General features: G+C 39.4%; 1 protein-coding gene across 3 annotated transcripts in view; it reads right to left on the minus strand.

Moving 5' to 3' along the window:
- Positions 1-937: 937 nt before the first annotated feature.
- COL12A1 (collagen type XII alpha 1 chain) overlaps positions 938-15586 on the minus strand; it is a 168693-nt gene continuing 154044 nt past the window's right edge. For 2 of the 3 annotated variants that reach the window (XM_069974643.1, XM_069974646.1), the window contains 8 exons: positions 14650-14703; positions 14333-14404; positions 11542-11577; positions 10164-10230; positions 7969-8154; positions 7501-7578; positions 5315-5485; positions 938-1902 (listed from right to left, as the gene is read on the minus strand). In XM_069974643.1, the coding sequence (XP_069830744.1) occupies positions 1742-1902; positions 5315-5485; positions 7501-7578; positions 7969-8154; positions 10164-10230; positions 11542-11577; positions 14333-14404; positions 14650-14703 (825 nt within the window). In that variant the 3' untranslated portion in view covers positions 938-1741. Of the gene's footprint in view, positions 1903-2024; positions 3382-5314; positions 5486-7500; positions 7579-7968; positions 8155-10163; positions 10231-11541; positions 11578-14332; positions 14405-14649; positions 14704-15586 lie in introns of those variants that run through there. The other variant, XM_069974644.1, reaches the window with a different exon arrangement.

The following is a 15586-nucleotide window of genomic DNA, read 5'->3' on the forward strand; positions in this document are numbered from 1 at the left end:
TGATTTCTAAGAGATAGTTACTCATCAATAATTAGACCTAAACTGCATAGATGGTCTGAGCTTGAAGATCAGTTTTCCAAGGGATCAAGGTGTTGCAATTTTTCTAATGGACACTGAACTCTGTCATAAGCCTGTATTACATGGCCTGACCTGGGGAATATGTGCGCACTTACTGAGCCTATTACACAATTCGATATTTGTGCAGCCAGGGCTGTTCGTTCAACCCTTGCTTTAAAGGAGAAGTCCCATGGAAGTAAAAAAAAAAAAACGAACTTCAGGCAGGCTGGTGGGGCCAGGAAAGTAATAAGTAACTGAACTCATCCGTCCTCTTGCCTCCTTTGCGCCACTCCCAAGTCCCATTCACATCAGCCGGTGACTTGCAGCTCTGCTAGTTGCAACGTCAAATCCCCGGATAAGTGATTGCCCGCCCAGCCAATCAGTGACTGGTGCAGGCTACCATCCCAGTCACAGATTGGCTGAGCAGGCGGTTGCTCAGCCAGGAAGTGACATTTCAGCTAGAGAAGCTGGGTGATGTACGTGATGTGCCCAGTTTTGAGCTGACGATGACAGACGGCTGATGTTAAGGGATCCGGGAGCGGCGCTTATGAGGCAAGAGGACAGGTGAGTTCAGTTATTATTTCGCTGCCCCAAGCAGCCTGTCTGCAGTTTTTTTTTTTTTACTTTCATGGGACTTCTCCTTTAATCAGCTGTCAGCCGCACATGTCATTTTTATAGAGAGATGTGCAGCCAGTGGCAGATTATTTTTAGAGAGGTTGAAAGACCGAAATCAGCCGACAAGCAAGTGTTTGCTCGCTGTTCTGCTGATCGCTGTCTATTACACAGGAAGATATCGGCCTGATTTGGCGGGAAATGTGTATAAGGTGTGATTTTTGAATTGAGTAACACACAGGAGACAAACTAGCTTATTTTCAGTAGTTTTATTGAAAAAAACGCCTCTTTTTCTTAGAAATAAATAAAAATATAAGGCAGTGAAATTCACAATTTGCAGTTTAAAAAAATCCTGAAATAGCAAATCTATTTTCATAGTCTTTAAACTGCTTTGAGAACTAAGACACTAAGGAACTTTGAGAACATTATATTCTGAAAATCGTCCATACTAAATATACAGCACAAACATGCAATTTCATTTTCTGCAGGATTGACTGCAAGTTGACATAAATGTAACTGTTAATGTATCTACGATATAATCCTGACTCTAATGGGCACAGTATATTTAGCTATGTAAAAAAAAAAAAAAAGTTTTCTGGATGCTTAAAGGTAGACAGAGTATAAAAGCATTATATCCTCCACAATGTATGAGTGAGGCTTTGGATTGGGAAGGGGTATGACGAAACATGGTATGGCTACGTGGGTGGCAATATGGTTTTAGATGCAGGGTACAGGCAGCATTGCTGCTCGGAAGTTTTTTTTTTTTCCTGGTATAGGTTTGTACTATGTAACATTGCAATAAAATTATCATCTTTATTCACACATTAGGACAAGGCAATTGACATTGCAAGCACAACATATTTTACACGCAAGTATAAAGAGCATCAGACACCTGGTTCTTATGGTGAGATGTACTTAACGCAGCACTCACAGAAAATGTGGACATAAGTATAAGTGCATCTCATGAATGCAATATCCTGAAGTGACATAAAAATCTGCTTACTCTGCATGTATCTGCCGATCAAGGTCACAAGTAAATGACACACATAGTAAACTAAAATACAAAACCATTTTATGATTTCACTACATTCTTTCTTAAGGATCTTCTCCACCGCAAATGTTCTGCATATTCATGATGTCCATAGTCCTCATCATCCGGTCTTTCGGGTGGCATTTGGACTACGTAAGCTTGGTTGTCAGGCTCGGCGGGTCCACTTTCAGGTTGATAAGGTTCTGGTTGAAAATATTTGTCCGATTGAACAAGACAATTATCTTATTACATTGATTGAAGAGCATAGTAAAGATTATTCGGCTTAGTAGGTTATAGGAGTTAATTGTCTATATATATATATATATATATATATATATATATATATATATATACATTCTGGTTTTGCAAGACTTTAAAGGAAATCTGTCACTAGGTTTATTCCACCTTAAATGAGGGTAGCATAAACTAGTGATAAAAAAGGTGTATTACTTACATCATTCTATTCAGCCGTTCTCCTAATATGCAGGAGAATAGGATTCTTGCCACACACCCGCCTTTCAGTTGCTGATTGACAGTTGACTGCCTATACACAGCATGGATAGATAACTGCCAATCAGTAGCTAGTGGGCGGAGTTTTCTGCTTCTCATGAATATCCAGGACTACTGAGCTCATGCACATAATGGAGAGGACTACTTATTGTCCATGTTATTTAGGAGGATATCTCTGGATCAGTGTAAGTGATACATCATTCTGTTCAGCTTCTCTGTCACCTACTGACAGAGTCTCTTTAAGAGTACAAGCAAATACCTTAAAATATATACATGCATATATATATATATATATATATATATATACATATATATATATATATATATATATATATATATATATATAATTTTTGACATGAAGTCGATATATTTAGTATAGACAATTAACCAATGTTAACTAGTATTATTCTTGTGCACCACTTACAGTTAAATCAGTTCAGGTTTATGCATAAGATTAGACATTTTACTGAAAGTTATACACGTACACCGCGCCGTGTTATATCTCTCAGACTCGTTTTAGCTGTAATAATTTAAGGACAATCGTTTTTTTGTCCTGATATGCAATAATAAATAATGGAATACTTTAAGATAAAGGCATATAATGCGTTACTAGATTTTGCCTGACAAGCAATATAACATTGTAGAGTACATGAGGGATGAAGGGGGGGTCATTGGTTATTCTAGCAGACAGCAAGCAGCAGGCTTTAATGTATTAGCTTATGGTAAAAAAATTGTTAACCGATTTTAGTGGATATGATCCCATAGAAATCATTTACAAGCCACAATTAGTTTATTATTTACATACATCATTTCTACTTCCTTATGTTAAATCTCTATATAAAAGGGTTACCTCAGATACAGTAGTTAGTAGTTATATCGACCTCTCGGGTAACTGAGGCCCTATGTCTTTCATATATTTGACATGACTTTTTTTCACTACAGAATGCAAACAGACGTTGTGAGTTGACACCGCTGTCTTGGATCCCATTGGAATGCTGTTAGTATTAAAGAACAGTTTCCCCTTTTTTTTATGATGGTAATGTAAGTCATTAGCTATATCCATGGTGAAATCATTTCAGATTAAGAACGTGCGCAAACATCTCAGAAACAGGATTTTCATGAATTCAAACTGTAAGCAGCACTGGAGGCTTAGAAAATGTGTTAGCCGGAACCTGTAACAGGTCAAAGATGATGTTAGTATGAAGTGAAATATACATTATCGTCCTCTTATCTACACATTCCTACAGATCGTTTAAAGGGGAACTATCGGTAGGTTAGACAAATCTAACCTGATGACAGCCCCCTAATGTGCACAGGGCGCTGAGGAGGAAGGTGTGTCTCTTACCTTCCTCCTCTGCGCCATTCCCGTACTGTTAATAGTTGAATACACATCTGGGAGCACCGTTAGGGGCCTTGCCCCGCCCCATTGTGCCAAGGCGGCTTGCTTCCTTTAAAGAAACAGGAAGGCCAGCTTATCGGGGTGCTCCAGGTGGTGGATTCAACTACTAACTACACAGGAATGGTGCTGAGGAGGAAGGTAAGACACATACCTTCCTCCTCGGCACCCCGTGCGCATTAGGGATCTATCAGCAGGTTAGATTAGCCTAACCTACTAATAGTTCCCTTTTAATCTGGTACAATCAACTTTATCTCATGAAGTTGCATTTTATTTGTTGTATGCACTTTTAATGCACTATTAATAAAAAAAAATCTTAATAATAACTCAATATATTTTAAATTATAAAGTTTTTTTTAAAAACTTCAATCAACAAAAAGATGCTTTACAGTGTGAGTTCTTATCTTAATCTTTGATACAAAGAATATATGCTGGATGACAACAAGGGCCAGCTTCAGGTGTATTTGGCTCTTGGGCAACAGAGGAACATTGGGATCATTGTCCACCCCATCCTCAGTTTGGCTTAGGGCTGTATTAGATGGCTCCATGCCTCCTGTATGCGGGCGCCGATCTGCTAGATCAGCCCTCGCTTATTGAACCTATTACACGGCTCATAATCCTGCAGCAAGGGGTACACAGACATCATTAGCTATGTCCATGCAGCCCTTGCCCACTGTGTACATGACCTCTCCATGGCCCCTGGGGGTCTTCTGCTCGCTTCCCGGAGCCACCGCTGTAGCTTTAAGGCGGGTCTCTGAACTTACACGCTGCTAATCCAATCACTGGCCCATTGGCCGTGAAGAGGTCATGTATACAATTTGTATCTATTTTACATCAACCATCAGCCGTGCATCACAATTACACGCAGCGATACACGGCCGGTGGCCGATGATTTTAGGTAAGGACCAAAAGGCACAATCATAATGTTGCCTCACAGAGGTTGCTGGCATCTGTCTCATATGTCCCATTTTACTGTGTGGAGGAATTTGCACGGCATAAAGCATTTATTTATCTGCAGATTACTGGTGAGTCTCCTGCTCCTTTTTCTCCATTATTTACATTGGCTCCAATGACGATATCATTATTTTATGGGGCTGAGTTGAAATATCTCAATGCTATTTTTACATATTTTTTTTTACCATATCATATTTTTTTTTACCATCTTGACATCTATATAGAAATTACATTTAAAAAAATTGACTATTCTCCTAACATGTTTTTTTTAATGGGGTTCTCCAGACTTAATTAAAAAAAAAAACACAACCGCTTCCTTCCAAAAACAACACCACTTTGTTGTCAATTTGGTTGTGGTTTTGCAGCTCAGTTCCATTGAAGTGAATGGAGCTGAAATGCAATACTACACACAAACTGGAGACAAGGGTGGTGCTAATTTTGAAAGAAAGTAGATTTTTTTTTCCTAATACCGAATAATCCCTTTAAGGTTGGCTGGAAATGCTAACTTATTTGTAATGATATAAGGCAATTCCTCTGTAGCTACAGCTTTAGCAGTATTAACAAACTTCATTAGGGATTAATTCATACCACACCTTGCTCTCTAAGCAGGCAGTTATCGAAGAGATTTAGGTTACAATAGACATGTATGCATTTGCTTTCTCTATGTTAGTTAAAAAAAAAAAAAAAAAAAAACGGTGCATATTCTTAGCTATAAACTACTATACACTGCATAAATTAAATATTTGCCAGCGTACCTGGGTATCCTTGTCCGTTGTATGGAATACTTGCACATAGCGATGCGTCACAGTATCCAGCTGGACCCGTTGGACCTCTAATGCCTTGGTTACCTGGGCGACCAGGAGGTCCTGGTGGCCCTGAGGAGCCTGGAGATCCTGGTGGTCCTGTCCTAGAGTCACCTGGTGGTCCTGATTTTAAAGAAGGGAATACAGATGAGGTTTGTTTTTTATTGTTTTAAAGCAAACAATACATTTGGCCCACAAACTGTCTAGACATACTGTATGTGTACAATGTAAAAGAAAAAAAAAGGAAAATATGACATATGTTTTCTATAAGGAAACCAAAAATTAGCCAAACATTGCTGGCTGCGATTCCTCAGGCTTCGTAATACTTGTTGCATATACAATGCCCATTCTTATAAAAAAGTAAATTGGAAAGAAAGAACTAATTGAACAATATCAATGAATGATTTGGTTTGTTTCCTCTATTAAGATGTAAAAATATCCTCGGGGTAGACTACTACATTTGAAAGCACACCGAGCTACAATTAAAATGTAGAAGTCTATCAGCGATGCTGTTCTCTAGCCCGGGGGCAGATGAAGTCATGTTGTCTTTGGAGCAATCACTATTATGGTTAGCGAAATGTACATGGTAAACCTAGAGAGGATAAAATAGTTGCAAGCTTGTACATGTCGTAATGAAAAAATCGTGTTTTAACTAGAGAACGAAATACAGAAACAACCAGAAAATGTGTCTACAGCCAAGTCTCCGGCAAATCATCAGCCGGTATACTGAGGAGCAGATTAAAGCACAGCATGTTTGGACTCTATGACTCTTCGTAATAGTATTTCATCCTAAAAAAACAAAAAAGCCACACCATACAAATAGCTATATGGTGCAGGCCTCGGGATTCCAACCCATAGTAAGGCTGACACGTAGAAATAGAAAAACAATGGAGAAAGTGTTCAATAAGTATTTTTGTAGTCTTATGTGGTATGGTACAGATTATTAAAGCAGTTCGGTATATGGAACATTGGAAAATTTCATTCATTGAACCCCTAGGGACCGCTCCCTGCTTTAGTTCTTTGTAAAGTCTCATCCTGTATCTAACAGCATGCTGGTATAGAAATAACAGCATTGGGATATAGAAATAACAATGTATGTTTCCATATTCAGGTCATTTTTACTTTAGTCTAGGTTCTCACAACGTTATTTCTTCTCTGTTTTTGAAAATAAAAAAATTACATCATTTTGACGTTTGAATTTTGTACATTGGAGCAGATAGGTTTGTTCAGATACGTCGGGAAAAACCGAAACTGAACTGGAAATCCAGCAATAAGGAAAGCAGAGATTGACTTTGCTACAATGGGAGAATGGTTTTCTTGTAAAAGTTTTTTCAATCGTTGTAGGTAAATGGCCATTTCAGACGGATATGTTTGATAATACTTATTAATGTCCCTCCATTTGATATGGATATTTAATTGATATTACAAAACATGCCCTGTGTATAGAAATCAAGTAGCACAAATAGACCATGTTCACACTTTTTTAGGAAAACTAATGGCCATTATTTGATACTCAAAATAACGGCCATTGTTTTTAGTCTTCAATGATTTTCACTGAGGTCCATGGGAACAACAGCTGTAAGTTCACACAACGCATAGAATACGTTTGCAGTTACGGTCATATTCATGTTTAGGATATATATTGGCGGCTCTTATTTAGCAAACAACTTCCTTTATTTTAAGTTGTTCACGCAGCGGTTTTTTGGACGTCCTTTTGCCATCTTTTCAACAAAATTCAATGGGCCTTTCAATGGGTGTTGAAAGTGGCCCTCATTTAACCTAAACCAACGGCATTCATTGCAATGATGTCCACCAAACTATGTTAAACAACGGCCGTTATTTGCAGTATCATTGTGTGAAAATCATTGTGTGAACATAGCCTTAGTGTCATAACTACTTTTGATAACTACTAGCAAATAGTGTCTCTTTCTCTTGTTAGCATTAGCATTGGCCTAAATTGTATGTTATTTTATACAAATCTGTAGTGAGTATTGACTGTGTTCATGCCTCGTATTGAAAATGTTAGTAAAGCTAGTCCTTATAGTAATTCTTTTTAGTAAAGCTAGTCCTTAGAGTAACGATTTTCAGCCAATGTAGTTTTTATAGTAAATCTTTTTCAAGAGTATACGTATACCAACCTGGAGGTCCAGTAAGCCCTCTGGGTCCTTGAGATCCTGTTCCAGGGTTACCTCTGTCTCCCTTCTCTCCTGGTAAACCTAAAAAAGGTATAAAACATATTTTTGAAAGTTGTAATTTTAAAGGAGGAGTCCAGCCAGGAATTAAAAACTCATTACAGGGAGGGGGTATGAGGAAATTAAAAAACAAGTCATAGTCACCTGTCCCGATGCCCGCACAGAGCCGCGTCCCTCTCCTGGGCCCCGCTAGCTGTCTTATGAGCTCCCAGCTGGCTACGTTACAACCGGGTTGACGGATGTCCCACTCAGCCAGTCAGTGACTGGGGCGGGACACTGTAGCAGTCACTGATTGGCTGAGTGGGCTAAATCCCACTAGTCTGTGACATGGATCCCATTAAATTATTATTTTTTTTTACTCTAACAATAAAAAGGTATATAACAATAAGTGGCCTATTTTACACATACACCCACCTCTTTCTCCAGGTGGCCCTTGAAGACCAGGTGGTCCTGGGAAGCCATTACTGCCTGAAGGTCCAGGTTCACCTCTTGCTCCAGCACTGCCTGGAGGACCTGGTGGACCTGGAGGTCCTGGTTGACGATTGGAATAATAGTCATTTGGAATCTGGTTCAGCATTTGATTGAATCTGCTCATTTGACCTAAAAAGGGGAAAAATTGTAACATTAGATGCTAGCAGTGAGCTTTGACTTACATCTCTAATGAAACAGAACGTTTTAGCTTGAAACACTGGGAACTCTTTGTAATATTGCTTAGAAGTTTTAAGAGCAGTCGCTGAAGAAAACTACAATGAAAACATTTTAAGTAGGCATGGTACAAAGCAAAGTCTGGGATTTTACTCCGAGTGATATTTGGCAGGCGTGGTGGGCCAAGTGCTTATCTGTCTTAAGCTTTCATTCAGTCTTTCTGGCACTCAAAGGCTTGTGGTGTTACAGGAAAGTAATCATTAGTCAATAATCTTGACATTCTACTGTTAACACAAAGAGAAATCATATTTGCTTTCTTAGTATCAAATTCCATAATGTAGAATGTACCTGTTGAGTAATGCCGATTGTAGTAATTATACAGCGGAGAGATCAGTAAGACAAAGTCTTGTCTACTCAATAGAAAAAGTTCTACTTGATAATACAATAAATATGGATAGACAGTCTAATCCTGACACGGCTCAATTATTGTGCAGCCGGACATCATTAGCGATGTCCATGCAGTCCTTGCTTTGGTGTAAAATAATAAAGCTATTACTTACATGTTCAGGCTCCCCTGGTGTCCTCAGGCCTTGTCTGTGGGATTCCCTGGTCACCACAGCTGCAGCTCTCACTTTTGGTCCTATCTCTGAAGTGACAGGCCGCTCAGTCAATCACTGGCCGCAGTGCTGTCCCTTCTCAGCCAGTGTTGGGCTGAGCGGTCTGTCACTTCTCCAGAAGTCCAAGCTATAGCTGCAGTGACCAGGGAATCACACAAACAAGGCGTGAGGACACGGGGTGGGGAAGGGGGAGGTGTAGGGGGTAAGAACTAGGCTTGATCAAACAGCGGAAAAAGCTAGGTTTGATCGAACTCGAGCCTAGCCGGACCTTTCGCATTTGATTCCTTATGCCTTCCCAGTCCGTGCGGAAGGAGGAGACATCCCGAGGACCTCCTAGAATTCCAGGATTCGGCCTAGGTAATAGGCTGTATCCCGGAATTCCAGGTGGTCTCCGGACTGTCTCCTCCTTTCGATCAGACCAGAAAGACATAAGGAATCAAATGCGAAAGGTCCGGCTAGGTTTGAGTTCGAATTGTGGCCGTAGAAAACCCTGTCAGTTCACACAATGAAGCGAGCGGCTCCGACCGCTTGCTTTATTGTGCGCTATGGGGAGTTCTGATGCGGGCGCGCGCTGATGCGCCCGCATCAGAACACTGCGGCCGGAAGGATCATCCGGGATGATCTTTGCAGAGACCGGCCGTTCCGGCGTGTGAACATAGCCTAATGATAAATCTGCCCCTATGGCCTGAGTTTAAGGGATACAATAATTAAGTAATTTATATGCAATAGGTCCCTAAGGATTAAGAATACAGAATAGAAGAATAGAGCAAGCCAAGGTACAGCAGCAATTTGGGCAATTTCTTCTGGGTCTTTGTGGACCACGTGCTGTCCCCTTTCTGGCACCAGTCGCTCCGCACAGTGTGCAGCCAAGATGGCGGTAGCTGCACTACAAGTCCCAGCCAGCAGCCAAGAGTAGCAAAAAAAAATAAAGGAGTTGTAGCCCTTAGAAGGACTGTTGGGTTCTTTGTGGATGATTCCTGCCTAACAGACACTATTTTCCCACCCTAACACTCTCCCTGACAGACAGCAGCTCTCTCCCTAAGCTCATCCAGCCTGCGTCTAAATCAAGCACCGCGGGACCTGATTCTTATATGCCCAGGTCATCTGATCTGGCCAGCCAATTGCTGCTATCGACATGTAGGGTTCCCACGTGATGCTACAAGCTCCCAAAGCCTCTCCTGCATGATGAGAAAACTCTAAAAATTTACACTATAAGCCACCACATTTTTTTGGCTAATAAATGAGGCTATAATAAATTCATAACTACTGTATCAAAGGCATGAATTCCATACTGTAAATGTACGAGTGATGCATTTAGACTGTTTACAAAACAATTGTTTAACTTACTGTTTATCATCTGTTCACAAACTTGTCGTGCAACCGCCCTCATCATATTCTGGGAAGCCATATCTCCCTAAACGTGTAAACAAATCAAGAATATAATGGATATATGTTAAACCTAGCAATGTCATCTATCAAGTGTTAGCATTTTGGGTTGGGTTTGGGTAGGTGCAAAAATTTTAAAGAAAGTATAAAAAAAAAAAAAACTGCCTTTTTTCATCTAAAAATACATTGTGGGAACATAGCCTTAGACTATGTTCACACACAGTGTTTTTGCTCAGTATTTTGGTCAATGTTTTGCAACCAAAACTGGGAGTGGATTGAAAACACAGAAAGGCTATGTTCGCTCACTGTTTAAATTTAGTGAATGGCCGCCATTTAGGGTAAATTCACAGGGGCGGATCCACCGGGAGTCTTACGCACGAAATCCGCAGCTAATCCGCAATACATGTATTATTCTTTTTATTATTAATACGTGTATTGCGGATTAGCTGCGGATTTCGTGCGTGAGACTTCCGGCGGATCCGCCCGTGTGAATTTACCCTTAATGGCAAATAACGGACGTTACTTCAAAGCAATGTAGGTTGTTTTAAAATAATGGCAATTATTTGCCATTAAATGACGGCCATTCACTAAATTTCAGTGTGAACATAGCCTTTCTGTGTTTTCAATCATCTCCTGGTTTTAGTTGCAAAATACTGACCAAACTACTGAGCAAAAATACTGTGTGTGAACATAGCCTAAGGTAATTTTCAGGCCAGACTTGACTGAAGTCCTAAAGGACACTATTTAGAAAGTCCAGAGAGATGTTTAAGACCAAATTGAAAGGACAGGAGCCCTTTAAAACAAATGCACCCTACACAATCCACAGTTAGGCTATGTTCACACGTCGTAAGAGACCGGCCGTTCTGTGACCCGGCCGTTGGTCACAAAATGGCCGGTCTCTGAAAAGATCATCCTGGCCGGTACTGCAGTACCGGCCGGATGATCTTTATGGCCGCAGAGTTCTGATGCGGGTGTATCCGTTCGTGCTCACATCAGAACTCCCCACAGCACTGTTCGCTCCACCGTGTGCACTGACGTGGTTTTCTACGGCCACTATTCACTGAATAGCGGCCGCAGAAAACTGACATGTCAGTTGTTTGCGGCACTACTAGGGATCCCATCCGGAGCGTATACTATGTGTATACACCCCGGCCGGGATCCCATTAACAGCAATGTAACGTATATTCTCGTAATAATCACGGCCGTTGTACAACAGCCGTGAATTTACGAAAATATACGTTGTGTGGACATAGCCTTAGACAGGGAGGTTCTCAAGTCTACGTAAACAAGTACCTATGTGGACATACAAAACATACATATTTTCAATCCATCTACGTACCCTGTCACCTTTGTCTCCTTTCTGTCCTGCAGGACCCTATAAAATTACAATGTATTATATAATTGTGATCTTTTTGAAACATAAACATGTTTTTTTTTTTCATTTATGCACCGTACTTGGTCTATAAACTAGTGTTATTTTATCTTGGCCAGAGCTTCAGTTGTGCAAAAACGGGTTGTCTGTGAGAATATTTTCACAGCACTCAGGCGGTTCTATAAATAAAAAAAAAACTAAAAAAAATGCGTACTCACTTATCCACCAAAAGCCACAGTGGTGACCTACTTCAGCCACAGAATTGGCTGTTGGAATGGTGGCAGTGGGACTTTCCCACTATATCTGAGCCTGTACAGTACATCATGTATCCCCAAAATCAGCTAATTTCTAATGACTATTTTACTGTTGGATCTGTGTTAGGTCTAGTTAGACCCAACAACAGCTTTTTTACTATTCCCTTTCTGGTTATGACATGGCCAACGTTATCTGCATATACAACTGAGCAGGCTTTAAAAAGCTAGACAATCCCCAAGATAGATAAAAAGATAGAGAATAGCCCTTAAATGTTTTCCTGGTTATAATCCCCCTCCTGGAAAGTTACAATTCCTTCCATAAATGTCATTATCTTTTTTGTCTCCTTCCCTCAATTCTGAGCTGCTGTTTTTTGCTGAAGACACAAAAACTGGGTGTGAGCTTTTCTCTCTGTCTCACCCTCTTCCCTCCTCTCTTATGAGTCAGCTGATGTAAACAAGTCTCTGGCGGGCTTTATCTACAACTTTGTAGCTTCTTTGTAATGTCAGGAGGGTTCATCTGTGAATAATCTTCCCCACTTTACAAAGTTTCTACAAAGTTGCATATAGGGACTTGATTACATAAGCCGTCTCATAAGGGAGGAAGGTGCTGAGAGCAGAGACAGACTAAACAGCTCAGATACAGTTTTCTATGTCTTTGGCAGAAACCAGCATGCTCAAAACTGAGGAAAGGAGACAGAAAAGGTGAAGACATGTATAGAATTCATTGTTAGTCTCCAGGAGGGGGGGATGTTTTAACATATATTTTACCTAACCAGATAACCCCTTTAAGCTGTTAAGCATGATGTTGCCGTAAAAAAACCTTCTTTGTCAACATTCAACAGCTATTTCATTGTGTCTCCTATTCTCATGAGATAATGAATAATCAACCTCTAAATTGAAATAAAGAAACATCTGTAAGCCACCCCTAATGTGATGTTACCCTTTTATCCCAGCATGCTAATGTTCTCAAGTCATACAGTATCCCATAATTAAAGCCAGCATTGAACATCAAAGTTTCATAATTTCTGAAATACAATGCCATCTCCCCACACATTACTTGGTAACATATTTCCAACTGAGGAACAGCAAAAGCATATTTTATTCTCTCAGTGCATGTTCCGTGCATGGTTCAGCTGATACAAATATAATCTTTAATATAATGAAGTCCCCCTGATCTTTAACCATTAAAGCAGGATGAGCTTTGATGTATGAATACTTTTGACATGCCAGTACTTAAGGCTATGTTCACACAATGTTTGTTTTTAGCGGTATTTATGGATAGATGTAATTTTAAGGCAAAAATACGATCGATAGTATGAAAATGACAGCTGTTTTTTTTAAATTCCTGCTGTTATTTTTCTTATGATGACTGTATTTTTGCCTCAAAATGACGGATGTCTAAAAATACTGTACGTCCGAAAACAAACATCGTGTGAACATAGCCCTAATGTGACAACCTTACTAGTCACTGACTTTTGAGCTACAGGAACTTTGTTTCGAAATTCAAATACTATAAATACTTCAACAGGTGCCACCTATCTCATGTATAACTAACATGAGCACAAGTAACTGCCTCCTACAAAATCAACACTCTCATCTTCTTCTGCAGCTATCATCTAAATCTATACTCTCATAACCAATATATAAATATAGGGTACTGCCAAAAATGAGCCAATGCCTCATGTCAGTATTTTAAGGGAATCTGTCACTAGGGTTATGCTGCCTTAAATGAGGCCAGCATAAACTAGTGATTGAAATGCTGAACAGAATGGTGTATTACTTACAACATTCTGTTCAGCCGTTCTCCTAATATGCAGGAGAATAGGATTCTTTTCACACCCCTCCCCCCGGCTGCTGATAGTTGGCTGACTATACACACCATGGATAGATAACTGTCAATCAGCATCTGTGGGCGGAGTTTTCTGCTTTTCATGAATATCCAGGACTACTGGGCTCATGCACATAATGGAAAGGACTACTTATTGTCCATGTTATTCAGGAGAATATCTTTGGATCAGCTGCACAGAACAATGTAAGTGATACATCATTCTGTTCAGCTTCTCTGTCACTAGTTTATGCTACTCTTAGATAGGACACCGTAAACCTGCTGACACAGTCTCTTTAAACCAAAGGAAAAATTGTTAGTCATAGATTGGATATCTCTTTTTTTTTTGTAAATGACATATAATTTAAGGATGGAGGCAGCAATAAAATTTAGGCACATTCTTGTAAATGTGCTGATCTAGCTCTTAACATTTACACAGCGTAGAAATATATATTTTGGCAGATGATCTTGGTGCCGGTTCAAATGGAAAATGATTACCTCAAATTCCTACAATCGACTACTACAACTGTTAAAATGATATACTGCAAGCTTTTATATCCAAAAAAAGTGTTAATACGAACTACAAGAGGAAAACGTTGGCTTTCCATGAAGCTGCTTACTAAGCTTTAAGCTAGGCACCTATATTTGTGTTAAACAGTTAAAAAGTTCTGTATCTTACAGGTAAACCAGTGTCCCCTTGTTTTCCCGGTGTTCCACTTGGACCCGGTGCTCCTTGTGCTCCCGGTGCTCCCTGCAAAGTAAAAGGGAAACATTTGATCTAGGTGCTCATTGAAAATTCTATCAGATCTTTTATAAACCAAATTTTCATGCCTCTTCCGCATGAGCAGTCGACTTGATCATGTTTCTTGCATTAGCAGATGCTTTCACTCTGAAGTTTTAACTCAGCTGCCACAATGGCATTTGAGGTCTGTTAGGAGGAGTTAATAATACAGCGTCTTATGTTCTAGCAAAACTGTATAATGTTATATCACTTACCACTGGACCAGGTGGGCCTCTGGGTCCGACAGCTCCGTCTTTCCCTGTGAAACCCTAAACAAAGAAGTATATATATTTCAATTAGTTATACATAAAAAAAGAATGTTAAAGAAATCTACTACGTATAAATTAGGCTGGGTTTACACTACATCTTTGCTATCCGTTTGTTTCATCCGTTTTTTGCAAAAAAAAAAAACAGATGAAAAACTGACGCATTTGTGTGCAAAAAAAGGATCAAAACGGATTTTTTAACGGACAAAAAAATTAGGTTGACTACGTTTTTGTGTACGTAAAAAAAACTGTTTTTATCCATTTTTTTTTAAATGAAAGTCAATGGAAAAACGGATCAAAACGGATGCGCACAAATGCATCAGTTTTTTTACATCTTTTTTTTCCACAAAACGGATGGAAAAAAACAGATTGCAAAAAGACAGTGTGAACTCAGCCTCTTAAGCCCCGAATTTAAGAATGGGCAGCAATAGATGAATGTTATAACCAAAGGAGAAACAAACAAACAAAAAAAAACCTTACATTTAACTTACATACAAGGCCAGGTTCACATAACATAAAAATAAGGGCAAAATAAGGCTGTATTTGGATAAATACATCCTTATCATCCTTTGGATAAATACATCATTATTTCAGGCCGTAGTTTGCCCTTTTATTTTTACGTTTTGTGAAAATAGCCCAACAGAGTATCTAAAAAACAAAAATCTTGCTATATATTATTAAAGGTGTTATTCTCTTATATGATTCATACATTCAAATAAAGCAAGCATATTGTTAGTATGAATATTGAAGAATCTATAGAATGTAAAAATAATATAGTACTGGGTGGTGTAGCCATTTAAATTGAAGTGAGCTTTGGAGCATCAAGCTAGACCACTGTTTTTGAGCGGAGAGGTGGTCGGTAACCTAGACAATGAAGTGACATCAA

The sequence above is a fragment of the Dendropsophus ebraccatus genome, chromosome 6, assembly GCF_027789765.1.
Source record: "Dendropsophus ebraccatus isolate aDenEbr1 chromosome 6, aDenEbr1.pat, whole genome shotgun sequence".
NCBI lineage: Eukaryota > Metazoa > Chordata > Amphibia > Anura > Hylidae > Dendropsophus > Dendropsophus ebraccatus.